The following is a 27,775-nucleotide window of genomic DNA, read 5'->3' as shown; positions in this document are numbered from 1 at the left end:
GCTGTCGTTTCTTACCAAATGAACTAGGTGCAGCCACCTAATAGCAGATGCTGTTACTGTCACACGTGCACTACTCACAGGCCTTCGCATCCGCCTCTACCGCTTCATTCGTTCAGCCAAGGAGTCCAGGTTTCTTTCTCTATATATTTATATATCTATCACTGTTTCTGTCCAATGTTCTCAATTACATCCCCATTCATTCATGACTGCCAGCAGCATCAAAATAGGCATCAAAAATATCCATTATGAGAGGCTAAATTCCTAGACATAATCTGTACTTTCTAATGTATGGCTTAACAGTTTTGAAAGTAGCCATAAAATACAATAAGAACTATTCGTTAATGTGGCACTAGGTATGGAGTGTTTATATTAGGAGACAAACTAAGCTCAAACGTAATCTTGAGATTTGAAAGTGTATTTGAGTTTTTTAAAATTTAACTGCAAATTAAATTGAAAATATTACATTCTAGGAGTTAGTAATAGATACAATGAAATTGAAAAAAGTGTGCAAATTCTTTGGCATTAGAGACACAAATGATATAACCATAGAAATTAGAGCACTGAGGGAGTCTGTCACACTGGTGACAGTACTAGTTCTTCAACCACAAACTTTTCCTATTACTTTTTCAATTCTCCCTTTTTCTATGTGTTCTTCCTTTTCAAACACTTGTCCCATGTTTTTAAGTGACCAATCTATATGGCAATTCAGTGCTAAGATTTACTCCCTCACTGTCAGCCTACATCCCTACAGTGAAATAGACCAGAATTTTTGTTGTCTGTAGCAAAGTAGAATAAAGTGATTTTCATAAAGGTTAGCCTACACTTACTGGATTTAATGTAACAAGCTTAGAGATGAGGTTCATACATTTTAAAAATGAAGTGGAAACATCACCTTGATGGAGGCTTGGGAGCAGGTGTTGTATTCTCCAATTATTTTAAATCTAGGATAAATTGTGGTGAATTTTATTTATTTATTAATATTTATTTGATGTTATAGCACATGAATACTGAGTAGCATATAGCAGGATTCATTAATGTTGGTTTTCTGAATTTAGCTGCTTCCATCTACATCTGTATTGGTCAATGCAGATGAAGAAAATTAACATGTGCAAAGATCCTTTCACAATTTTAAAAATTTGTTCATGGGATGTGAGCGTCGCTGGCTAGAGTAGCATTTATTGACCATCCCTAATTGCCCTTGAGAAGGAGGTGGTGAGCTCCCTTCTTGAACCACTGCAGTCCGTGTGGTGTAGGTACATCCAGAGTGTTAATATGGAGGGAGTTCCAGGATTTTAACCCAGCAACTGTGAAGAAACCACAATCCTTATTAAAAAAAAATGTGGACTGTATTTATCAAACACTTTGAACTTCCTACTTAGTGTTTTCTTGCTTCTTCAATGCTCAGCTTGGCACAAAAGAGATACTCCTTAGGATTTCAAACAGGCATCTCATTTCCCCTGTCACTGTCTTGGGAGAATGTGACAAAGAGTCAGTTTGTTCCTGACTTGAAATTTAGGTTCTGAATTTGATCTTTCTTTGCTTCTCCAGAGGAACTTCCTATTTGCCATTTTTACCTTGCAGAATCCATGACAGAAGTTTACAGTAGTGCTTATGTTCACTCTTTCAGATTTTCTTCCTCAATTTTATCCCATTGCAAATGCTGAATGGTCTTTGATACAAATGCTGGTAATGATTAATTTGCTTACAAAGTAGGACCATACGCTCATGATGGAGGAAGAAATAAGAAATGCACTTGCACCTTGCGCTCTAGACCACCCGGTCGTCGTGGGAATAAAATAAAATAAACAGTGATAAATTTGGTCCCATGCATTAATTAACTGCTCTACACAGGGCTAATTCCACAGTACCTGGAGCAACAGACAAATAACTGAACAGGCACACTTGCACGTTTGTGTCTAGCTGTCGGAACTACCTAACTACAGAGCAAAATAATTTGTGTTGCTCTTCTAGCAGTAGCTACCTCCATAGCTGTCTTTAAATAGGCCTCTCAATCACTGGAGGTGGTATTGCTGAAATTGAGTTGGCCCTGGCAACAGCACTGTAAGCTAAGTGCCACATGCTCAGGTATACAAGCCTAAGGGGAAAAGTACTTTGGTGCATAGAGCAATCTAAAATGTGAGAGATGGGAGTTGAGAAGTCAAAACTCCCAAATAAAATAGTTTGGATAGTTTCAGGTGTTCTGAAGTTATCTCAATTAAGAGAGTTGTTTCTAGGTGAAAAATAAAAGGCAGAATCAGCCCTGTCATTCCCCATAGCCCTGTTGATTTATTTCCTTCAAGTTCCCATCCAATTTCTTTCTGAAATTATTGATTATTTCTGCCCTCATGGGCAGCAAATTCCAGGTCATTACTACCTATCTCCCAGCACCAGATCCAGCAATGCCTCCTTTCTAAAAAAACTCAGCAGGTCTGGCAGCATCTGTGGAAGGAAGCACAGTTAGCGTTTCGAGTCCGCATGACTCTTCAACAGAAGTCAGTTCTGTTGAAGAGTCATGCGGACTCGAAACGTTAACTGTGCTCCCTTCCACAGATGCTGCCAGACCTGCTGAGTTTTTCAAGGTATTTTTGTTTTTGTTTTCGATTTCCAGCATCCGCAGTTTTTTGCTTTTATGCCTCCTTTCTAGTTGGGTCAAGAACATACTGATCGAAGAAGTTTTCTTGTACAGATTTCAGAAATTCATCCTCTCCCTTACTCTTTACAGTAACATTTTCCCAATCAATATTTGGGTATCCCTAGTATCACCTCTATAATGCTTGCACGTCTTTGTGATTTCCCTCTAGATTTGCTTCTTTATCACACGCGCTGTTTAGAGCCTGTGGAATACCCCCAATAAACGTGATCTTAGTTTTCTTCATCTCAACTCTAACCAAATGGACTCTGTCCTTGCCCCCCCCCCCCCCCCCCCCCCCCCCCCCCCCCCCCCCCCAACCGTTCAAAGACATCCCCTCTTTCCAACATTGGAATGTCTTCCCTAATCAATACTGCTTCCCCACTTCCTGTTTTCCTTCCCTATTTTTTCTGAACACTTTTTGTATCCTTGTATAAGCATACAGTCCTCACCATTTTAGACATGTTTCTGTTATTGCTGTTACATCATATTCCCACACTGCTATTTGTGACTGTAGCTCACCAACCTTATTCAACACACTTTGTGTGTTTATATACATGGATTGTAATCCTGTTTTTGTATTTTTTTCATACCCCTTCTTAGTTTGCTCTTATCTGTTGCATGTTTATTAATGAGTTCTGGAAAAGTAACAGGTTTCTGATACTCATTGCACTCAATGAAAATCTAAGAACATGTTACTACATGCATGGTTTAACTGACTGGTGATGTGGTCATCCTATCAGATCTTAAACTGCAGAGAACCATAGAATGGTTACAACACAGAAGGTGACCATTCAGCCCATCATATCCATGCCAGCTTCCTGCAAGAACAGCTCACCTATTCCCGTTCCCCCACCTTTTCCCTAAAGCCCTGTAAATTTTTTCTCTTCATTTAATTACTAATTCTACTTTGAAGGCCTCAATTGATTATATCTCCACCACACTCTCAGGCAGCACATCCCAGATCCTAACCACTCACTACCTAAACAGGTTTTTCCTCACATCACAGTTGCTTTTTATGCCAATCGCCTTACATTGCTGTCCTTTGGTTCCCTATCCTTGTGCCAACAGGAACAGTTTCTCCCTATCTACTTTGTCCAGACCCCTTATGATTTTGAACACCATTATCAAATCTTTTTGCAATCTTCTCTTCTCCAAGGGTAACAGCCCTACAGTGGAATTAGAACAAGTAAGCAGTAGTATGCTATAGTAAAGCACTTTGGCATTTGTAGTTCCTATTCAGGACCATATTCTACCAATATGTTTTCAGTTTGTAGCTCATTTTGATTGGGATAACTATATTTAATTGAAGTTAATTCTCTTTTTTTTGAACAAAGTGCAATTGGGAGCTGAAGTGCTCTGGCATGTATGATAGTTGCATCCTATTGGGAAATTTAAGCCTGCAGAATTTGTTATGAGTGACGCAGAGCATAATCTTAGACACTTTAAGCAGACAAACCCATTTGTCTTCAGCAATGTATTTCCAAGTTTTTCATACATCTCTACTCCTTACCAGTAATGCATAAGAGGGTTGTTTGAAATTTCAACCATGTATGTTTTATTCACCATGCAGTGCTGTTTTCCTGGAGTTTACATTGCTCATCTGTGAAGGTTACAGTGAACAAGCTGAGCAACAACGGCAAAAACTCACTCCACAAGCCTATAGTTTGAATAAGCCCTAAATTATCACTTCATTCAATTGTCAACATACATCTCATTAGATTTGGATTGTTTATTAAATGCGCATCACAGGAACATTCTGAATTGCAGTATATTTTGCAATTTTCACACATTTGTCTTGTCTTGCTTTTGTAGATTGACTCTATTGAGCAAGATTCTCAATCGCACGGCAGTGTGGCATGGATAGCTGACTCCAAGCAGGATTCCAAGAGGACAATCAGTACAAAGTATGAAACCACCATATTCTGACCACCACCTGCTCCTGCTTCTAATCTGTGCCTTTGCACTGTGAACCTGTTCCACTTCTCCGCTTCCTATGGCGGGTACACAAAAGCTGCTTTCACACTCTTTCCCGGAGGGAAACTTGTACTTGAGTTTCCTGTACTGTACTCTATAATTCAACAATAGCTGCCTTCAGACATCCTGGTGATCTTTCAGCTACTTAAAAAGAAGCTCTGAAAATTACTTGGGAATCTTATTCTACACCTGAACTTTGATATACTCTAACCTCCCAGCACTGTGAGCTACTGCACTGTTACTTAATCCACCCAAATGCTACTAAACGGCATATGCCAGTGTTGCATGCATTGCCACTTGGACCTTTTGCATCTTTTGCAGAACCACAAGTCTTCAGTAGCTATTATTGATTGGGTGTTTCTGCTGATGGATCTAATATGCTTTTTAACAGACTGCATTTCCTTTTAGCTTTCTTTCTTAAACACTTTGATTTAAACAATTTCACAACACGTGCCTCATCCAAACTGATTGAAGAAAGCTGCTGTTATGGTTCAGCCAAATTGGCTTAAATTAATAAAAATAAAACTTTATTGATGTGTTCTGATTTTTTTTCCTTTTTACCGTGTTTCTACCACACAAAAGAAATTAAGGTTTGGCTACTTTCTTTTAGTGACTTAAAAGGCTGAATGACCTCAGGCAACATTGGCTACATGATTTTTAAAAAATTTTTACTTCAGGATGAGGCATGTCGGAAAGAATCAAGGTTTTTAATGAATTTATGGAAACATTTACTTGAAACAAATGCATTGGCTGGGATTTTCCGACCCTGTCGTGGTGTGACCCGCCTCAGGAGTTTCAGTGGCCTAGCCAAATGTCCATTGATGTTTAGCGGGAGTGGATGATCCTGGCGGTGGGTGAGACCGGAAAATCCCGTCTATTGAGATATGCGCAGTTTAGCTTTTATATGTGATCACACTTGAGAGACCCTCCACTTTTTCAATCCAGAATGATCAAAAATATTGCTATACCTGAGATTACGTATCACTGTTTAACTCTGGCCTGTTTACAACAGCTAAATATTTGTCGTCTACAGTCTACTCTTAATTCAAAGTTGCTTCATTCAAATTACCTGACCATTTGAAATGTTTAGGCTCGAGGTTCCCATGATTATTTATGTGCTGCATAATTCAAATTATTGGATCAATCAAATTTTTTTAAGTACAAAAATTCTTTGAAACATCTGTGCCATATGCTAGAATGTTACACATTGAGCTTATTTCTAGCATTTATATACACTTTGGTCCTGTGTTATTACGTTATCAATCAGTGTGTGGAATTTCCAGCATCTTCAGTATAGTATTTTGTTTTTCACTATCTAATGGTTTGTTGGGTAAATCGAAACAAAAAAATAATTTTGCATTTCGGGATTTGAGAAGTTATGACCATTGTAACCAATTTTTGAAACATTCTTTGCACCAACTGTTAATTTCCTAACAACAAGCAGATTTTAAAAGAGGTACATTATTTGGCAACATTAAGCAGGCTGTTATGATACCAGCTTAACAGTTACAGCTTGCCATGAGCACAGCTCTTATATTTTGCTAATGCCCTTGAACAATGGCTTTTCTATAAATATTAAGAGGTCCACAGAAAGTCACCAACTGAATAGTGTTAGATACAGCAATGCATATATGTTGTCTTAACCATGGGTAGCTGTTGAGGGAAATATTTTCCAGCATTGATGTTCTTTTTGTGAATGCGACTAACACATTTAGTAATATATTATGCTATTTTTACGAAGCATGTTGAAATCAATTGCAGCAGATGAAAGGTTGAGAAGACCCTCAAGCAATTTCTAACCTGTCTGCAGCACACAGGCTGTAGGATTTAGCATATGATAAGAATGTAAAGATCATTCAGAGTGGGTGGAGTGAGGCTACTGTTGAATTTGAGCAAGTAATGAGCAGTTTGTTATAATGAAAAATAATTGGACATAGTTGGAAGGAGAAGATTAAAAGAGCAGTGCAGAATCTGCAAAAGGACTAATGACAAATCTTGTTTCCTTTAAGAAATTGGATGATGATTCCAGTGCCCTGTGTGAAATTGGATTTGGTATCATCTAAGCTCTGCCTAATAAGATGCTTTTTATGTACAGATCTGATAAGCAGGAGTAGCGGATGAGACTAATAGCTTATTGGAACCCAACACAAAGAATTCAGGGTTAAAAACATTGCTGTCAAAACTAATTAAACTAAAAGTAGCATCAAAAAAACATTTTTAAATGCTCTTGATATAATCATTAACTTGGGGATGGCCTTTAGCAGTGAGGAGGGTCAGAAGTTTTATAAATACGTGTGGTTATATTCAGATAATTTCCTGCTTAAAGGTAATTGATAACACTGTTGGCTAAAGATGTATAAGGGCCTTGTGTATCCACGGCCATGATTTTTAGGATGTTGGGGTTTCCTATCCTATCACCCAAAGAGTCACTTCTGAACGCATCCTGATGATATTGGGGGCCCCACAGCCAGTTAATGCTCCAACAAGCATTAATTGAATGGGGATGGGACTTCTGTCTCTCACCCAGGAGGAAGTCCTGCCTCAGTGAGCTGCTGGCCAATCTGATTGGCCAGAAGCTGTTTAGTCCCAGCCGTACCAGAAGCTGTAATAGACAGGACTGCGACTGCAAGCAGTCTCCAGAGTCTAAATCCCATGTCCAAGACCAGGTAAGTGTGTGGGTCTCAGGGACAGGAGATGAGGACCTGGTGGGTGGGCAGAAGGGTTTTTAAAAATTCATTCATGGGATGTGGGCATCACTGGCTAGGCCAGCATTTATTGCCCATCCCTAAGTGCCCTTGAGAAGGCGATGGTGAGCTGCCTTCTTGAACTGCTGCAGTCCATGTGGTGTTGGTACACCCACAGTGCTGTTGGGGAGGGAGTTCCAGGATTTTGATCCAGCTACAGTGAAGGAACGGTGATATATTTCCAAGTCAGAATGGTGAGTGACTTGGATGGGAGCTTCCAGATGGTGGTGTTCCCATGTGTCTGCTGCCCTTTTCTTTCTACATGGTAGTGGTTGGAGGTTTGGAAGGTGCTGTCTAAGGAGGTTTGGTGAGTTCCTGCAGTGCATCATGTGGATGGTACACGCTGCTGCCACTGTTCGTCAGTGGTAGAGGGAGTGAATGTTTGTGGATATGGTGCCATTTAAGCAGGCTGCTTTGTCCTGGATGCTGTCAAGTTTCTTGAGTGTTGTTGGAGCTGCAGTTATCCAGGCAATTGGAGAGTATTCCATCACACTGCTGACTTTTACCTTGTAGATGGTGGACAGGCTTTGGGGTGTCAGGCGGTGAGTTACTCGCTGCAAGATTCCTATTCTTTGACCTGCTATTGTAGCTACTGTATTTTTATGACTAGTCCAGTTGAGTTTCTGGGGGGGGGGTGGGTAGAGCACCCGCAGGGGCCAGACCTTGTGGAGGGGGCACCTGATGTTGAAAGGAGTCTGTTTTTGGAGGCCACCCTCCCTTCACTTGCCAATTGAGACCTGAGCAGGGTCAATTTCCAGGCTTCCCCGCTGCCGTGAATTCCTTCTGCCAGCCTGAAAATTGAGGTAACGGTCCCTAGTTGATCATAATTGGCCATTGATGGGTCTTAATTGGAGCAAGGGTAGGTGGGCATGCCTAGGCCTTTCCTATCCTGCCATAAAATTGCGGAGAGGTCAGGATGGGCTGGAGCCCGATGAGAAAGACATCCAAGGAATTTTCGCCCCCTCCCACCCCGCCCCACCTGCAAACATGCCAGTGGGATAACATAAAATTCTGCCCAATATCTTTAGCTCCAGTGTTATAATGCATTTGAAAAGTTTTTCATGACATCCCTAATGAAAGGTACCCATTCCTGTGCATGATGGTAAAATTAAAAAGGGTGGAGAAGGATATTTAATATTCACCATAGACCATATTGGAAATAATAGCAGATAGCTGATATTTTTTTAAATCGTTCATGGTATGTGGGCATCGCTGGCTAGGCCAGCATTTATTTGCCCTTCCCCAATTGCCCTTATTCAGGGGCCATTTAAGAGTCAACCACATTGCTGTTGGTCTGGAGTCACATTTAGGCCAAACAAAGTAAGGATGGATGATTTCCTTCCCTAAAGGACATTAGTGAACCAGATGGGTTTTTACAACAATCAACAATGGTTTCACAGTCATCATTAGACTTTTAATTCCAGACTTTTTTTTATTGGATTCAAATTCCACCATCTGCCATGGTGGGATTCAAACCCGGGTCCCCAGAGTTTTACCCCTCGGTTTCTGGATTACCAGTCTAGTGACAATACCACTACGCCACCGCCTCCCTCATGTGCAAAGCTATCTTGCTGACATTCAAAAACTAGGATTTTGCTTTTGCAAGTCAGGGTTAGAAGAAACAGACATACATGCATATGTGTGTGTGTATGTAACATTTATAATAAAAGTAGTCGTTTGGTGGTACATAACTTGAGTATTGCTGGAAAAAGATATTTTGTCAAAGCTTTTCATCTTGCACTCATCAAGACAATCACAATACCAGTGTGTTTCAATATCAATTTCAGTGCCAGTGCAATGCCAAGTATATAGGCCATACGTCCCATAAACTGGTGGATTATATCAAACAGTACGTCCAAGCCGCTGTTCGTAACGGGCAAGGTACAGACCGTACCCAACCCAATCAGCCTGTGCTTGCAAAACTGAAAACACAGTGTCCAACATTAGATGCGATTCCATGATTGGACAGTATTTTCTGAATAACTCTGTGTGCTAAAGATTATGCTGATAACCAATTTAAGATTGTCAGTCAGGTTCACAGTGTGGTGCATTTGCATGTATTGGAAGCTACATATATTAATACACAGAGCCCTGTTCTTTGTAGACAGAAAGAGCATATACACATTGCGCCTGTTTCAGCTAAACAGAGTAAGTGATAGCCATTCGCTGGTTAATTCCTCAGGGCAATGCCTTGACCAATCAGAATCAAGTTACCTGGTTTAAATTTCAAACTATGCTTGGCAGTTAACTGTCAGTGAGCATTAAATGGTGCACTCTTCATGACAACGCCTCTACCAATCAGAGTCCACTTGCCAACTAATCAGCACTCCCTTCTCATACAGGCAAAGTTTTTGCTTCCCCTGACATTGGTACTTTGCGCTTGTCCTGATGAGTGCAAGACGAAGAGCTTTGACAAAATGTCTTTCCTCAGCAATATAATGGCGTTCTGTTAAAATCAGTTACTGAACAATGAAATTTTAACCTTAACAGATATTCACAGATTTTCTTGCTATAATAAAAGAAAATAGTTCAGTTTCTTCTGGATGTCATTACCTCGCAGTAAATGCTATCCGGCAAAGTGTTTTCTTAATGTGCTTATGACTACTGGCATGAATGGTTTAGTGGAAAAAACACACCTTTTCACATATTTTAATATGATTAGGATTTTAAAACTAGACATCAAGTGCAAGCGAAGCAATAACAATTTGTTTAGTGTCGCTGCTGTTAATTTCAAAACCAATTGACAGCCAGGAAGACTATATTTACACTGTTGTAAGTTGGTACTACTTTGTTGGGTTATATAAAATGTTGTAGCTTAATATTATAACTTTCAGTTTGATTTAACCCCTTAATTGCAATAATGAATTAAAATAGTTTTGTGCATAGAAAAAAATGACACTTAAATCAGAATCAAGAGATACCCAGGCTAAGTTTTCACACTGTGAACTTCTGGGTTAAGAAGCCAGACTTTCATGTTAGTGTTTCTTGGGATAGCAGCCATTTGCAGTTTATTCATTCTTCCGTGGAACTTTATTGTTGCTACGTCTTTAAACCCTAGCTCAAAGTGCATTGTAAAGCATAAGTGATGAGGACAAAGATGTGGATTGATGTTCATTATACATGGATGATTCAATATGAATCAGTAAGTAGGATTTTAGGCTATTTTAAAATTAATTCTCAGGTATTGCGCATATCTGGCAAGGTCAATTTTAGTGTCCATCTTTGCTACAGCTGAATGACTTGCTAGGTCACTTCAGAGAGCAGTTAAGTATTAACTGCAGTGGTGTCACAAATAGGACCAACAGTAGGTTTCCTTGATTAAATTGCTTCACTGTGTGGACTTGCATAGAACTGATGCAACTTGGTTTCCCTGTATTCTGTGTCTCCTGATCAGAAGTGTGAAGTGACTACTTTTCCGCTTCATGCCCTTTCTTGCTCCCTCCATCTCCAGCCTCCCCCTCTCCAAATAGCACTTACCAGTTATGGAGAACAGTACAATTACTGGGCCGGTGTATGTGTGCATTCTTTATATATGTGTACCATATCTGTTGGAAGTGAATAGATCTACAGTGTGTTTTGCAGTTTGATTTTTTTTACTTTGTACCAGTAAGCCACTGAATTTAAAATGGACTGAACTTGGGATCTTTATTCTTTGTTCAAAAGGTGTCCAAAAACTAAAATTTAGCTTTGTACTGATGAAGCATGACCAACAATTAACTATAAGCAAGGGGCAATAGTTATATGCAGGTTGCTATCTCTGACAAAATAAAATTTGACTCCAGCCAGAGCTGAAATTAGAAACCAAGTGATGACTGTCTTTTGAGCTACAATTGCTTCATTAGGCAGTTTCACCAGTTCTTAGTTGCATCACAAGAAAGAGTAGTCATTGAGCACTGTAACTTAGAGGGATTTAAAACTGGCAGGAATAGTCTCATTACCACCTACCTGCTTTCCACATATTAGGATAGGCAGTACTGATGAAATATATACAATTAAGTTCATATATTAAACTAATTTGTCATGTTGTTCTCATACCATCCAGGCCAAGCATTTCTTACAAGGTTTTATGCACACACGCTTGGCTATTGTGACATTCAAGAAACACAGATTTTGCTTGTTAATTACTCTATATATTTTATACTGATTCACTCACTGCTAGAAGCATTTGTTTAACACAAAAAACTGAAGCCATATTCAATTAAACAAATGCTGGTATCTGGCATCCGTAATAAGATTGAAGTCTGCACAAATATACTCATTAACAGCCTCATTGCAATGCTGTATAACAGCACCACAAGGACTTTGAAATAATGCAGTTTATTTCCTTCCAGCTTTAAAAAAAAGCTATCTATTGATAATAAAAAATCTATTTGAATCCTATTTGCAGTTGCATATCATCATGGATCACCATGGATGCTTCCTGTTCAAAATTTTCATTTTAACATCCAACCAACATTTAATTAATAGCTGCAAAATGGATTATGAATTATAAATTGTGATGCTGTTTTTAATGGTGTAGAAATGTGCTGCATTTTAGTTATGCATGGCACAGTTGAAATTAGGAACTTTCTAATTTGTCCTTTTCTAAGAAGATGCTAATTTTCTGTGTTCCATGTTTTGTTTTTTTCCCTGTCTTTCATTATGTCTACTTGTTTTTCCATTTTTGCAGCTGAAAAGATAGTCAGGCAATCTGTTTAGTTGTTGAGATTAGATAAATTGGACTTATCCCCTTCCATGTGTCCTACGGCAATGTTTCTAGGCTCCCGTCTATTCTTACAATCCCCTTTAATCTGCATTACATGTTGGCTTAATATCATTTTCATATATATTCTAGATAAGCTGATAAAAAAAATCCCAGAACAAAAAAACAGTAAAAGCTGGAAAATAAGAGCACTGGTCCGAACTGGTCTCGTGTACTTTAAAATGGACCAGTAAAACTAGGAAATAAGAATACTGGTCCAAACTGTTTTTTCCTTCTGGGATGCACCAAACAATTCAAGACTCAAACAGGATCATTTCAAGCCTTGTTTTTGTGGAAATCAATGCACTGTATTGAATATCTTAAAGCTTCAATCACTACTTTTTGTGTATGTTTTAAGTTTAACATCATCTACATTTTGTCTCTTTATCTTAACTCCATGTAGCTGAAACTCTGGGGTGAGTGTGTGTTTACTGGAAATGTGGCAATGGGTGTCCCAGGTCAACATGAGGGAGTATTAAACCATCTGAGCAACAGCATCCCATACCAGGGAGACCATGGAACTGAAGTTCACTTGTGTAGCAGTGGTTTCCACTTTCTTTAAAACAGATCAACAGAAGAAAAGCATTTCTAGGACTTCTCCCTCAACAAATGCTTGGATACCATCAAGAAATTTAGCTATTTAATCAAAGAGGAAATATTATGAACAGCACTAATTTACCCTTTGTGGGAACGATGAAGCAGAACAATCATCTTTAATCGGGTTGATGGTGCTTCATTTTATGCAACAGCGAGCAATGGTGTGCACTGTCCCCAAAGTTTTAGTACATAAACTGTGAGGAAAAGGATTTTAATTTTATTTTTATGTTGAACGTATTTACATTAAATGATAGGTTTTTCACTTGTGCATTGTTTCCTTCAACCCTTTCCCAAAAAAAACCTAATTACGATCATTGGATTCCACAGTTCTAACCAAAAGCTAATGTACAATGGTTTTAGTGTAATTTTAAGCTGCAGTGTTTACCTCTTTTCTGAAAATGATAATTGATCATTTTAGTCTGCAAACATCTCAACTATTTTTTTGAGTTCAAATTAATTTTAACCTGCCAGCATCATTGCTATCACCTTCACATGGAAGAAGCTGTGGGATCAGAATCTTAAGTGTCTGGAAGCATTGTGTATTTTGCTTCAGTAGCATTGTTGCATTTCAAATTATGAACCTGCATTTGAGCAAAGCCGAATGACACCAGAAGATACTTAGTTAAGCTATGAACTACTGAAAGGATTTCAAGTATGCTTCCGTTCCACAACAGGGTGGTGTTCTTATCAGCCTGTACAAGATGAATTTACAAATGTGAAGAAAACTCATTCTCTTATCTGGGTCTTGGAGTTAAAGTTCAAGGTAGTTTTAAGATGTTCCGGGGATCATAAGATTTTAAAGGGTACTTTGGGATTGAGAGTCTTTATGGTATATGAAAGTGTCAGATTCTGTTTCATTTTACAGGACTGCAGTAACAGGAGGGCAAAACATCTTAATAAAGCATGTGAGAGGAATTAAATATTGCCACTTTTGTGTTGGAATCATAATATGGCACAAGGGAATGAAATTCTATCTATTTATAGTTTCATTATGTGATTTTTAAGGTTATTAAACTGACTCACCCCTTTTGTTCGTAGCCATTGTGTACAAATGTAAACATTTAAATAATCGTTAGTCCCACTTCCCCGAGCCACTCCTTCGACTGGCACAAATTTGTATTTGTGTTGAACTCGAATGAATTCTGTATGGTTTAAACCTATGTCTGCTTTTGCAACCGTATCAATTTTTTTAACAATCCTTAGTTTCCTTTCGGAGACATTTGCCACTATGCAATCTCCTATAGCCAAGAGAACAGAATCACATGGAGAATGGCACCCTTCATGGCCATGGTCAGTATAGCTAAATGATTTCCTGATTCAAAATTAATTTTCTAAAGAGGCAGCTATCAGCCAAATGCCTCAATAGTGAAATGTCCCATCATGCAGTATGCACCATATTAGCCCAGTCAAGAAACAATATCATTTGCACCCAAGCAGCTTGAGTGACTGGCAATCCTGAGCTGAATCAGCAGGCAATGCTGGTGTCATTTTTACTGCTAGGATGTTTCAACTTATGTTGGGATTCTTTGAGAAAACAACAGAATCATTGGACAATTATTCCATTTAGCAAATAAATAATTACCAATTCATACTGAGCAGGATATAATGCCATGAAATGGCTTTTGAATCAAAAGAGTGGCCCAGTGAAGAGGTATTTTTTAAGTATTCAAATTATGTACAAATAACTAAGCAGCAATATTTTTAACCTAACTTGCCTGCTTAAATAATTTGAGGGGATTTGATTATTGATGAATAGCTAACCTATTTTGTAGAGATTTTTAGTAGATATTCTTCATGATGTCTGATTTTATTTTAATTAACAGTAATAATCTCAGTAAAAGTGCACTAATGGGCAGGGGGAGTAGCTGCTTCACCTAATTTGAGTCACAATCTGATTACTATTTTACTGTTGTAAAATTAAGTTTCACAAAAATATTTGTACTCTGGGTCAGGGGCTGTGAATGCTGTGTAGACACTAAGCAGGGCTTACTGGTGTATATCTTGTTCTAAATTTTAGACATTTCTGATGGTTAGCATTGGATTTAATATCTATTGATGGGTGTTTATTAATTTACCAGTTCTGTATTGCAGTACTTGAAAGGCATATTTCTATGTGTATAAAGCTGTAGAGTCATGATCAAGTAATGAAACTGGACATATCATGGTACCAAACACTAGGATTGTTGTGCAAAAACTAGACTGACCTCATAATGATACAAGTTTGTAAATATACTTGGGCTTCCAGTCTGTTTTTGTTACTTTTTACCATTGTTTGTACAATTGGAAATCAATGAATAAACAGAACATGAGAAAATGTTTGTGTAAGTGTTTCATATGGACCAAGATTAACAGTTTTTGCTTTGCAGCATTGTTATTGTTTATAGTGAAGTTCAGGTTTCCTTTGCCCTATTACAAAAGTCACAAGATATCTTGAATCAAAACAATATGATTTGATCTAACTCTTTCACCAACAAATCCCAGGAGTTTCGATGAGCATCAGGTGACCGTTCCCAATCCACTTTTTCAACAATGAATGTATAAAATTTCTTGTAATGAGCCCCTCATAATTCAAATCTTTGACATCAATATGCAATAACTCTAATGCTTCAGGCAGAGGTAGAGCGTACCAAACCGCAGAATTGGACATCATAGTTGCCAAAAAATGCAAACATGAAGATGGGATTTGGCCGTAACACTCTGGAATCATTTTTGGATGCAAGAAACAAAACCATATTAAGTCTTTAAGTAGCATACTTCAGTATAAGTGTTGGAAAAATTGTGAAAATATTCCAGCTCCAATATTTGATTCCAGACATACAACATTGTAAAATCAAGTCCAGGGTATTGCAAAATACGATCAATTCACGTGAATAACTTTACATTAAGGGATAGATGGTAGATGATCTCATCTAAAAGGAAAGACAGTGGGGGCAGTTTCCTCCCCTGCAGAGCCAGTAGTTTAAGTGCTACAAGACCTTCTAAGGTAGCCAAGATGGGGTTTGGAACTGCAAAATTTGGTTAGTCTGCCATTAGGACAAGACTTTAAGAGGCCATCTTCAAAAAGGAGTTTAACCGTGTTTAGAACGGCTGCGCTGAGGATGATTAAGCCTCTGATGACAAATTAAATTGGCACTAATGCTCAATGAAGAGGCTCAATGTCATGTTGCTGGCTGGTGGTTTAATTAATTTTCCTTGCAGCAATCAACTGAACAAAAGTCAAGAAGTCATTGGTGAAAATTGCAAGCATTACTTAAAGCCATGCTTACTTTTTTGTTTTCACTTACTGATTGAGATTAAATAACCACATTATTGACACATTGCATTTTGACACATGTTGGGAGACTTTTTATGATGCTTTGTCAAGACTTCATAAACAGTTTATCAACAGATTTTCCAGAAATTCTTTAAGGGCTTCACTTAAAAACAGCGAGTGTTGTGTTTCTCTACTATAGTGGAGCCCTTATAGGAGAGTCTCCAAAAGAAAGGGAGTGCTTGGTCATGGGACCTTGCTAAGGGTCCTCCTCCATCTGAGCAGAGCAACATTATCTGCTGGAGGAGAGAGGGAAGGAAGGGCTTTCAGCAGGAGGCCATATCCACCCATAATTTTCAGAGTGTACTACATTCACATGATCCAAGACCAGTGTATGAGGAGGCTACGCTTTTTACCATGGAGGTCATCCCAGAGATCTGTAGCCTTATGGATGGAACACTCAGATCTCATAGCACAGCCAGGACTTCATTGCCTGTGGTAGCCAAGGTCACTGTAGCATTTAATTTTTATGTTAGTGGCACCTTCCAGCTGCCTCAGGGAATATAAATCACATATCACAATCCTCTATGCACTTCTGCATAAGGGGTGCTGCTGAGGAATGACAGGATATCATTCCCTATTGTGGAGAAGACCAGAATCAGAGACTTCTACCATTAGTCAAGATTGCAGGACTACACAAGCTCCTGGAGCAATTGACTGCACATATGTGGCATGTGAACCCTCATTTAAACTTGGAGTTGTGCACATACTAGGAAGGGATTCCATTCCTTCAATGAGCAGCTCGTGTGCAACCACTGGCAACACATCATGAAGGTGAATTCTTTCTGTCCAGGGAGCTACCAAGATACTTTTAGAGTAAAACGGTCATTGTTAGACAGATCTTTGAACCCCAATGCAATGTGCATCCATCTGCTGAGTTTCTGAAGAAGGCAGTTCAGACGTTCTCCTGGAATATCTTCAAGATGCTATGGCCTATGATGGACCCACCTCGGACTGCACCATATCAGTGTGAGCTTGTGCAGTTTGGGCCGCCTGGCTGACAGGCAACTGCAAGAGCAGTTGTGGAGTGACGGGATAGAGTAGGAATGCTGCTGTCTGTGAAGAAGCTCCATGATTCCTATGCCACTACCTCAAGGTGTCTCTTTAGCCAGCCTGCTGAAAGACTGACTGATCTGTGCGCAGCTGAGACACTCTGCAAGCCTCTGACAACCATGGGGACCCAGAGCTATCATGTTTCCATTGCAGCACTTAACAGTTTGATGAAAGATAGTAACAGTGCAATGGTAGCTGTTTGGACGTTCGTTGGAGCACTTTGACATTCCATCAAATTTGCTTGGCATTTCTTGAAAACTGCTATGACTGCAGTGGAAACCGCAACTCGGTTATCAGACCTGCATGATGTTGGGCTCCTCAGGCCACTAGATGGAATTGGTTAGTCTCCACATTGGAGAGGATAAGATCCAGGCTCTGCATCAAGCAACAGGCTAAGCTGAAGGCAGACTCTTCCATCCTCCTAGCCATGAGCCAAAGGGCTGTCCATTGCACCAAGCATTTGTTTTGTCAAATGCATTAGCTGCCTTATGAAGCTGGGCCCTAAAAGGTCCACATTTGACTCCTCTAAAGCTGAACTATATTCAACCTTGCCCCCAACAAGGTGACACCTGTGATATTGTTTCCAACTGGATGGGCTGCTTCTTACTAGTGCCCATCATGTGCCATGTGAGGACCCCTGTTGCACCCTAGCCTCTAGGCTACATAGGGTCCTGGTCTCTGAACTGGTGCCCATAACATTGTTAGCAATTGAAACAATGCCTCTTCCTTTCTCCCCTCCTCCATTTCATCCTCCAGTGGGGGCTGAGGCTGAAGGCGCTGAGGTGGCTCTTCTCCCTCTTTCAGCTTCTCTGGAGGGGTGAGATCAATCTTCCTCCTGTGAGCCTTCAATGATAAAGGTGGAAGGATTAGTTTGTAGCATGTGTGACCACTATAGGATTATGTGCATGATGTGACCACACATGTGACTGAGGATAGGTTTGGGGGAATTTAGGATCAGGAATTGCTGTAGATATGTATGGGAGTTGGAATGGTCACATACCATTTTGTGATAAGTCCTCTGCTCTGTTTTTAGCCACAAATTACTCCAATTACTGCCTACCCTATCTCATCAAGGGGAGTATTGTTGTAGTGCTTCTCCTCCCTCCATTATGTGCCATCAGAAAATGGGAATGTGAATGAGATTATTAGGTGTATGTGTGTGAGAGAGAGATGCCTCACATGGTTAAAGAGCTGTGAGATGTGTCTTGAGGTATGATTAGTGCCTTTGAAGAACGCACTAGTATGGGTTGTGTGAATGTTTAGAGTGTATAATTAGATGGTAGATAAAGTGTATTGAAAGTTGTGATGCTGGTGCAATTTTCGGGAAATGTGTTTCTGAGATGGGATCTTACCTCAACCACTCACGTCAAACATTACATTTTTTGCAATACTGGAGCTGGTACTTCTGACTGTGACTTTCTTGATGATCTCCTCACACACCCACTACATTAGTTGACCCTGGGCTTTTTTCCCCTTGTCAGTATACCATCCCTCCTCTGCTGTACCTCTTTGAACATGCCCTCTCCTTCTGTCCCTTAGCGATCCTGATAACATGCAGTGTCTGCCATTAGCATGCAACACCATCAACGGAAATGTGTGCTTGAAGGCTAAAAATACTGCTCCAGGAATATTGCTTCTAATCAGCACTTCAGTGCTAAATGTGATGGCCTTCATTTTAGTGTCTCAAGGCACATTTAAGTCATGATAATCAGAAATTAACCCCAAATTTGCAGGCTAAATCCAGACTTTTACACTGGTCTGTCTTATAGTACCCATTTAGCACCTGCTTTCATTCTCTCCCCAAGATAAACCCCTGAAAATCTGAATTCTGACAGTGCTGTCATATTACTGAGTGCTCTGGTACAATCTTTGAGGAGAGAAAATAAATCTGATAAAATCTGCATTTTCTATCAAACTAATGTTAAACATGGCTGTGGAATAATGTCAAGGAAAACAGTATCTGGCCTTGTAGATCTACCTTTGGTATATTGTAACAATCCCAGACCAGACCTCCAAATTTGGATTTGATCCAGCTAGGAACCAGTAACTTTTTGTTTAAAGTAGACAAAATTTTAAATCCCAGTTACTTAATAAGATAATAAAGCCACAAAATTCCACGGTTTTAAACAAATTTTACTATGAATAAGTCAGTAAAGCAAATGGTAAGTGCTATCTATCTTATACTCTAACATCCAGAATTAACATAAGGTCAACATGAATTAACAGGCAAACTGGTTGACCGCGCCGCAAACTGCACATTAAATGGCAGACACAACCAAGGCAGGTCCCATGAATTTCTCAGCAACCCACCAGATAAGAGCAATCACCATGAGTCACAAAAATTCTTTAAAACAAAATTCTTTGAAACTCTGTCTTCCTCACAAGGGATTTCAGCTTTGCTCTTTCAAAGATCTAACCTTTTTTTCCCAAACACTACTCCAACTCAGACTGCCTCGACGACTGCTTGCTGCCAGTGGCTCAATCTCTTCTCTTGAGACAGCGCCTCACTGGATCTCACAGGGCCCCACTGCAGCATCTAATCTCTGGCAAAATTCCAGCTCTTCAGCTGCTCTGAGCATTCCTTAGAGGCATTCCTTTGCTCCAACTGCCCAGCAGCACGGAGCCTTCCGCTCACCGCCTTCTCAGCTCCCAATGGGCTTCTCTGAGCCCCAACTATACAGAGCTAACAAATGGCTCCCAGGGTTTCTCTGAGCCCCCGGCTCCTTCGAGCTAACAACAGCACTTAACTTGTATGGAGCTAGCTACCTCCTTCTTAGCCTACTCCTGACTAGCTGTTTACTAACTGTTGTTCACTGACCCTTGAACTGATCCATGTGATCTATTAAAGTATCCCAATAGGATCCTGCCCCTAATCCTGGGAAAATCAAATGCGTCAACCCTTGGAACATTTGATCTCTAGTTAACTAACAGTCACTCTCCAAAGGTACTAATTTACAAGAACAACCGAGACAAAGAAAAAAATCTAACAAGATTTCATCACAATGTATAAAAATTCCCAAGACTGAACGTGAACATGACCAGTCATTAACATTGAGCATCCCACTGCCCAGATCAAGAGTTCGTTTCTTCAGTGTTATCTTGTGGTGCTCACATCAGTCAGGTTGGCTTGTTTTGCAATCTGTAGCTAAGCTAGCAGTAATGGTTGTGTTGTGATGTATTCAATGGGGAAGGAGTGACAACTACTAATGAATTATACCCATTAAAATGTAATGACAAAAAGCAAAAACAATGGCTACTGTCCCTGTTTCTACACTAAATTTTTAATTGGTAATGTGAATGGAGCAACAGAATGTGTGTGTTGGGACTCCAGCCATAATAAAAAAAGAGGCCATTTGGCACATAAAGCTATTCTGTGCAGAGTACATTATTATTCCAGCATGCACTTCTATTCCCTCTCTATAAGCAAATTAGTATTCCTAAAGGCAGGATTCACTTTTTTGAAAGGTGAAACGTTTTATGTAGAGCTACTTTAGGAAAACTGATTTATGCATGACTTAAATGCCGTGCATCTCATTCCTGCATTTTAAGATTTGATTAATTAGATTTATTTTGTAAAAGATTTCAGTGTGTTGTTTGCAGTGTTTTTATCACCAATGTTTTTGATTTCGGCATGAACAGCTTAAAAGTTATAGAAAGCCAATTAGCTCTAATATGGATTTTTATATTCTTGGAGGATTTTTTAAATAAAATTTCTTTCGGAATGTCTAAGCTACAGTTTTTGAATAATAAAGTCGTAGCAAGAAAACTCAAGCTTCTCCAAATTTCTCCACAGACATCACTATTTCTTCCACCAATGCCTTTGAACTTTATTATTCCTTCCTTTGTACATACACAAGATATAATTTTATGTTTGGCATAAGATGAGAATGTAAAGTATGCTGACTTGAATCTCTAAAGCTGCTGAAGAACAGAGAGGGAAAAGGCCATGCAGGGAAACATTTGTAACAGAAACTGCATGTCAAGTCTTTAAGCTTACAGGCAGAGCTGGTGTTAGCAATGCTGCAGATGTGCTAAGAGAAAAAGGCAGAGGTGTTGAACAAATAATTAAAGGAAAGGAGAGGGACAGAGAGCAATAAGATTGTATAATGCAAATTTCAAGAAAATTGGATAAAGCATGTCATAAAGGTTACATTTCAAAAACTGATGCATGATATGCTTGGTGAATGATTGTTGAGTTCACTATTAATAGTGTGTACGTAAAGTCTACAGGCGAAATCATCCCAGATTTGTACTAAGTGCGGCAGCGGGCAAGAAAATAAATGTTTTTCCCACTGGCCGCAATGGCAGATTTTCGCGCCATATTGTCCTATTGTCTCATTAATCATGCGTTCCCAGGAAACACGCCGTTTTAATGGCAGACTGGCTCTCGTTCACCCGCTATGTCATCACCTCCCCGCTTCCACAGGCCAGCCACCATATTTAAAGTGCAGCTGCCCGCACACCTCTCAGTGCTTCCAGCCCAGGACTGCTTCACAGAAGACATGGAATGGAAAGGCAAGAAAACTGCAGCCTGCGATTCAGTGATGGGTCCCTCGAGCACCTTTTGGATGTTCTGGAGGACCACCATGATGATCTGTGCTCCCACTCTGGCCACAGGAGGGCCAGCGTCACCAATCCAGTTTGGGAGGTGGTGGCAGTGGTGGTCAGTGCCAGCGCTTTGCAAAAGAGGCTGAATGATCTCCATTCTGCCAGGTTAAGTCACACTTCTCATCGCTTCCAACTCACACAATCACAAACCAAACACACAATCACAGGGCCCTCACTCACTGCCAGTTCAAGGGTCATGCCCATTCACACTCTCACACACACCTTCATTGTCCTCATCCCATCCAATAGGACCACTTACCAATCACGCATGCCAGGCACACTTATCATCTGGCCTGGCAGGTGTCCCACTCTCTCCATTTGTATTCATGCCGGATAAGCTGGCCTACAACAAGAGGGAGAGGTTGCAGACTGGTAGAGGAATGCCTGAAATCAAGGTCCTCACAAACTTTGAAAATACAATCACCCAGCTTGCTGGCAAGGATCTGGACCATTCCTGTGCTGACAATGAGATTGGCGGCACCTTCGTTGAAGACTCATCACACGCTCACCCACACCCTCCACCAGTACAAATGCACACCTCAGTGGGACCTAGCTTTACAGTAGCCTCGGGATCACAACCTGGTGAGCACATCGCACTGTCTAATCCACAGCAGGCGGCGGCAGGGATTTCTCAGGTTTCCAGCACCTGGAGGACTGCTGGAGGCCAGAAATTTGCTGAGTCAGATGATGAGCCTCTGGACTCATACCTCAGTTGCTGGAGCTGCAAAGGCAAACTCGGGAACATCAGGAAGGGATGTCTGCTGCACTCCTCAGATTGCAAAGCACAATGGAGGAGTCCATCCGCCTTCAGGCTGGGGTGATAGTGCCAGCATGCCAACGCACCGAGGTCAAAGCTGGTTGGATGGTGGCCACCATGGACACCTTGGTCCAGGGCATCTGTCTTGCACTGTTGCGCAGGCTGAACTCCATCGCTGGCGCCATAGTTGGCCTCCAACAGTGTGTACACAAGAGGGTGTGGAGCAGCTTGATCTCATTCTAGCTTCCCCTTCTCGGACCATCAGGCACCCATAGGGAGGAGTACCAGCAGTTCGACACCCCCAGGGTCATCCACCCAGGCACCTCCAGGAGTGTCCAGCCCATCCAAATCCCCTCTTCCTGTGACCCCAGCAGCTCCAGCCCCACAAGCCGGGGAAGGTACCACTGCCAGACAGCAGGATCCCGAAAGCAGGCCAGGGCCCTCAGGTCTTGGTTTTCCAGAGGTTGTCCACCAAGGCCATCACAGGGCATGGCAGTCATCAGGCTTGTACATAACGTTCAGTATTGTAAATAAACTCTTAAGAAGGTCTCCCTGCCTATGACTCCTTGTTCTGATGAGCAGTGTTCATGTCACTCAGATGTGAAACTTTGGTTCCTGCATAAGATAAAGGCAGGTGTTTCAGTTCAGGGCCTTTACCCTTTGCTTTGTGCAGCCTTCAGACCAAAGTGAAGGCCCAGCCTTTCACTCACTGGACAGACTAGTGATGCCTGCACCTCAATGGTGCGTGTCATTGCTGCCAGAATGTCGAGGGCAGGCATCACAGAGTTCCGTCATTCTCACTGTGTGCTCTCTGCAACTTTAAGGCGGGGCAGGCCGCCATCTCTTCAACATGTGTCCGGTGACGGTGTGCTCCTGAAGGGGTCAGTTGCTGAAGACTGACAAAGGATCAAATGCATTTAAAGTTTCACGGCTGCGTGTCCATGATATGACCCTGATCACACAACGCAAAGGTGCTGCCCTCAGCCAGACAGGAAGCAGACATTTACAGAGGCTATGTGAAGATCTATGGGAGTGTCCTCACTGCATGTCGCCATCATCCTCCTGGAATCAAGTGACTATTAGGCCCTTTGCTGTGTCTCCATAACAGGAGCATTATCACTAAGCATCTATGCAATGCTATCAGCCAGACTGGAGTCAAATATTCACAGATGTAATGTGAGGATCTATGGTGTCTCCTCATTGCATGTCATCATTATCATTCTCCACAAATCTAGCAGAAATAAGGGCCCCCCCCAACCACGCCTGGCTCATCTGGCCAGTGCGATGGCCTCATTGCCTTCCTCATCACCTTCAAGGACCTCCTCACCCTCATCCCAGTCAACAACGTCCTCATCAGAGCAGATGTGCGGTTCCTCCATCTCCTCCTCAGCAGCTCCTCTCTCCGTTGCAGCACCAGGTTGTAAGGGGCGCCACAGGCAATGATAATGCATAACACCCTCTGTGGCCTATATTGCAGGCTCCACGAGTCCAGTCCAGGCACCAGAACCTCATTTTCAGCATCCTGATGGTTTGCTCAACCAAGGTGCAAGTTGCAGCATGTGTCTCATTATACAAGCAAAACTGGAGCCAATGGGAATCGTGGGGGGGAGATCTCCATTGGTTGGAGTCATTCCTAGCGCAAAGGAAGATGGTTTTGGTTGTTGGAGGTCAGTCATCTCAGCTCCAGGACATCACTGCAGGAGTACCTCAGGGTAGTGTCCTTGGCCCAACCATCTTCAGCTGCTTCATCAATGACCTTCCTTCCATCATAAGGTCAGAAGTGGGGATGGTCGCTGATGATTGCACAATGTTCAGCACCATTCGTGACTCTTCAGATAGTGAAGCAGCCCATGTCCAAATGCAGCAAGACCTAGACAATATCCAGGCTTCGGCTGGCAGGTGGCAAGCAACATTCGCGTCACACAAGTGTCAAGCGATGACCATCTCCAACAAGAGAGAATCCAACCATCGCCCCTTGATGTTCAGTGGCATTACCGTCACTGAATCCCCCATATCAACAACCTGGGGGTTACCATTGACCAGAAACTGAACTGGACTAGCCATATAAATACTGTGGCTACAAGAGCCAGGATCAGAGGCTAGGAATCGTGTGACGAATAACTCACCCCCTGACTCCCCAAAGCCTGTCCACCATCTACAAGGCACAAGTCAGGACTGTGATGGAGTACTCCCCACCTGCCTGAATGAGTGCAACTCAACCCTGTAGCACCTGTGGACCCTGGAAGTCTTCAGGGATCTGAGAGCTGCTAAGGAAGTAGGAGCCATGGACACTCCCTGGGAACCATGTGCACACCTGCAGGATGAGTTTGTAGTGGTCACACACCAGCAAAATATTCAGTGAGTGGAAGCCCTTGTGGTTGATGTAGTTGACCGCTTATTGCCATGGAGAAATGAGCGCCACATGTGTGCAGTTGATGGCATCCTGCACCCTTGGGAAACCTGAGATCTGGGAAAATCCCAGCACTCTTGCATCCTGGCTTTCCTGGTCCTGGGTGAAATGCACAAAGGTGTATGCTTTCACGAAGATGGCATCTGTGACCTCATGGATGCATTTGTGGGGGAGGCTTGCAACATTCCACAGAAGTCACGTGTGGAGCCCTGAAAGGAGCCACTCGTGTAAAAATTGAGCACCGCGGTCACTTTCACGGTCACTGGCAGTGAATGCCCTCCATGTCCCCGTGGCACCAAATCCTGCAGTATCTGGCAGATGTGACCAACCAGTTCCCTAGACATTCGCGGTTTTCAGCAACACTGATTCTCGGCCATCTGCAAAAATGAAAGGCAGCATCTATAGACGGCTCACTGTGGCTCTTCAGTGGCGTACGCGGAAGCCTCACCGCAGCTTTTTACTGAGGGTACTGCTCCTCCCTCTGCCCAGCCAGGTGCCTCCATGGTATATTCTTCTTCGTCTCCGCTCTCTGTAAACCACAAGACATACACCTAGGTCGGCAGGCTCCATGCTCCTGATGTTCTGCTCCTGCAGGATGAAAGAGAGAGAGACGCGTGGGTTAGCTTGGCTATATTAAGAACCTCCCTTGGTTAAGTATGAAGGCCCTTTTAATGCATGCCGACGAGTTCTGACCACCATTTGAATGGCCAGAGTTTAGTGCGCTGCATGGCTGCCTGAAACTCCACCCCACTGCACCTGACCAATTGGCAGCAGATTTGCCCAGATTTGGCTGCATGCTGTGTTCTCAGCTCAGGTGCAGGTATTCTCCTAACCTGCACTGCAAGGCTTCACTGTTAGCTTGAACCAAGGGGGAGACTGGCCCAAACCTGAATGATGACATTACGAGTAGCTGTAAGTGTCTCCATCAGTGACTGCTTCACGGCTACTTTAGCAAGGAGATTGTACAGTATGCCCAGTCTCCCAGCTGTTCTGCAGTCCACTACAATGTTAATTAGTTTGCAATCTGTGCCTGAGGGGTGATAAGTTAAGGAGCATTTGGTGGCCTTTCATGTCTGTGTTGTTGCAGATAAGCTAGATGCCCGACTCCGAGCATATCAATGTGGCTGCATGTGAACTGTCACAGCTGCAGAGGAATGATCATTTTGTACAAGGTTTCCTTAACGTGTGGCCGCTTCCCTCACCTCCCACCCCAAACATGCTTGTGCACTACCATCGAATGCAGTGCAGTCCTTGCGACCCCCAGCCAAACTCGCCTTGACTGCAGTGTAGCCCTTGACCCCCCCCACCCCCCCGGCCGTCTAAGTCATCTCAACTTTGAAGTCCAACAGGTGACCTTGGTAAGCACTGCGCAACCTTACTGTGCACTCACCTCGCAGTCCCCTTCAAAGTGCAGCCTGCCAAACCTTATATATGCTGTTGTGAAACACGTGCTCAGATGATCCAACTGGGTGGGCTGATTCCGGCGGGCTGAGCTTATAATGATATGCAGATGTATTACGATGAGATTCCTGATTGTGGGAAATGCATCCGCCATTGCCGGGCTGAGTGGACGATTGCAAACTGGTTTCACGACATTGTGAAACCGATTTTTAGTCTTCTTGCTATATAGTCCACTCACGCCGTTGAACATGCCTAATACCAGTGAGCATAGAAAATTCTGCCCTATGGTTCTTTGTTTACAATATTTTGAGCTTTGAAACCAAGCCATTGGATTTAGATTTATACATGTATTGTTCTACTTCCAAGCCACAGTTTCCAGTTAACTGCTGAAAAATATCAATAAAATAATAGTTTTCTGCCTGAGGCCTAAATAGCAACAATGAGGATGGTAAGAGTTTCCATGTGTGATAAACATTACAAAATCTTCAGCGATGTCTTCAGCTGGAATCTGATTTACATCAGGTCTGATGATGATTTGATTGTGAAGCTGCACTGACTGACCTTACATAAAACCAATAACAGCTAATTTGGTGGCAATCCTGTAAGCTTTCTTATTGCACAAATACAAAAGCCAATATAACGAAAGGGATAATGTGTAGAGAACTGAACAGCAACCAATAGATAGCATCTTTCACCAAGTAAAATGTCTGAAGGTGTTTTACAAGAATGTAATTGACACAATAAATTAGGTTAGGTGAATATATTTTGGTCAAAAAACTGAATTTTTAAGTTGGAGAGAAAGGCAGAATGGCCTTTGAGTGAATATTTCAGAACATGGTGCCTAAATTATTGAAAATATGGCCATCAATCTGGACAAAGTGACAGGAAGATGGATAATAGGCCAGATTGGAGTAATGCAGAGTTCTTGGACAGTTTTGAGTAGAACGAGGTCACAGAGACAGGAAGAGGTGAGGGCATAGGCTAAATTGAAAATGAGGATGAGAATTCAAAATTGGATATATTGCCAGACTGAGAAGAAATGTAGATCAGCAGGTACAGGGGTCATAGGCGGACAAGACTTGGTGAAAGCTATGATACAGGCAGCAGAATTTTGAATGAGATCAATGGAAGAAGGGAGACTAGCTAGGAGAGCATTAAAATAGTTGAGACTTAAGGTACAAAGTATAGATGAGGGTTTTTAGCACTAGATAAGCTGAAATGGAACAAAGAGATGTTATGTTAGAGATGGAAGTATGTGGCCTTTGTGATGCAAATGATACAGATTCAGAAACTCAACTTGGCCAGTTAAGATGCCAAGATTGTGCACATGTCTGTTTAAGGCTGAGGCAGTGGCTAAGGAGAGATTGGACTTGGTGGCACATCAATAAAGTTTGTGCAGTGGTGAAGAGTGAAGACAATCATTTGACCTTCACAGTGTTTAATTGGAAGAAATTGCAGTTCATCCAGGACAGGATGCCAGACATGCAAGCTGAAAGCACAGAGGGCTTTTGGAAGGTGATGGTGACATAGAGCTGGGTGTTGTTAATG

General features: G+C 41.6%; 1 protein-coding gene across 10 annotated transcripts in view; it reads left to right on the top strand.

Moving 5' to 3' along the window:
• The window catches only part of anks1ab (ankyrin repeat and sterile alpha motif domain containing 1Ab), a 484,507-nt gene extending 469,505 nt beyond the window's left edge, over positions 1 to 15,002 (top strand). For 7 of the 10 annotated variants that reach the window (XM_041195102.1, XM_041195095.1, XM_041195094.1 and 4 more), the window contains 2 exons: positions 28 to 129; positions 4,445 to 5,136. In XM_041195102.1, the coding sequence (XP_041051036.1) occupies positions 28 to 129; positions 4,445 to 4,558 (216 nt within the window). In that variant the 3' untranslated portion in view covers positions 4,559 to 5,136. Of the gene's footprint in view, positions 1 to 27; positions 130 to 4,444; positions 5,137 to 12,494 lie in introns of those variants that run through there. The other 3 variants (XM_041195093.1, XM_041195098.1, XM_041195097.1) reach the window with 3 other exon arrangements.
• Positions 15,003 to 27,775: the final 12,773 nt, after the last annotated feature.

The sequence above is a fragment of the Carcharodon carcharias genome, chromosome 9 (genome assembly GCF_017639515.1).
Source record: "Carcharodon carcharias isolate sCarCar2 chromosome 9, sCarCar2.pri, whole genome shotgun sequence".
NCBI classification, from domain to species: Eukaryota; Metazoa; Chordata; class Chondrichthyes; order Lamniformes; family Lamnidae; genus Carcharodon; species Carcharodon carcharias.
The sequence above is the reverse complement of the archived record's forward strand: the minus strand, read 5'-3'. Positions and strand labels throughout refer to the sequence as shown.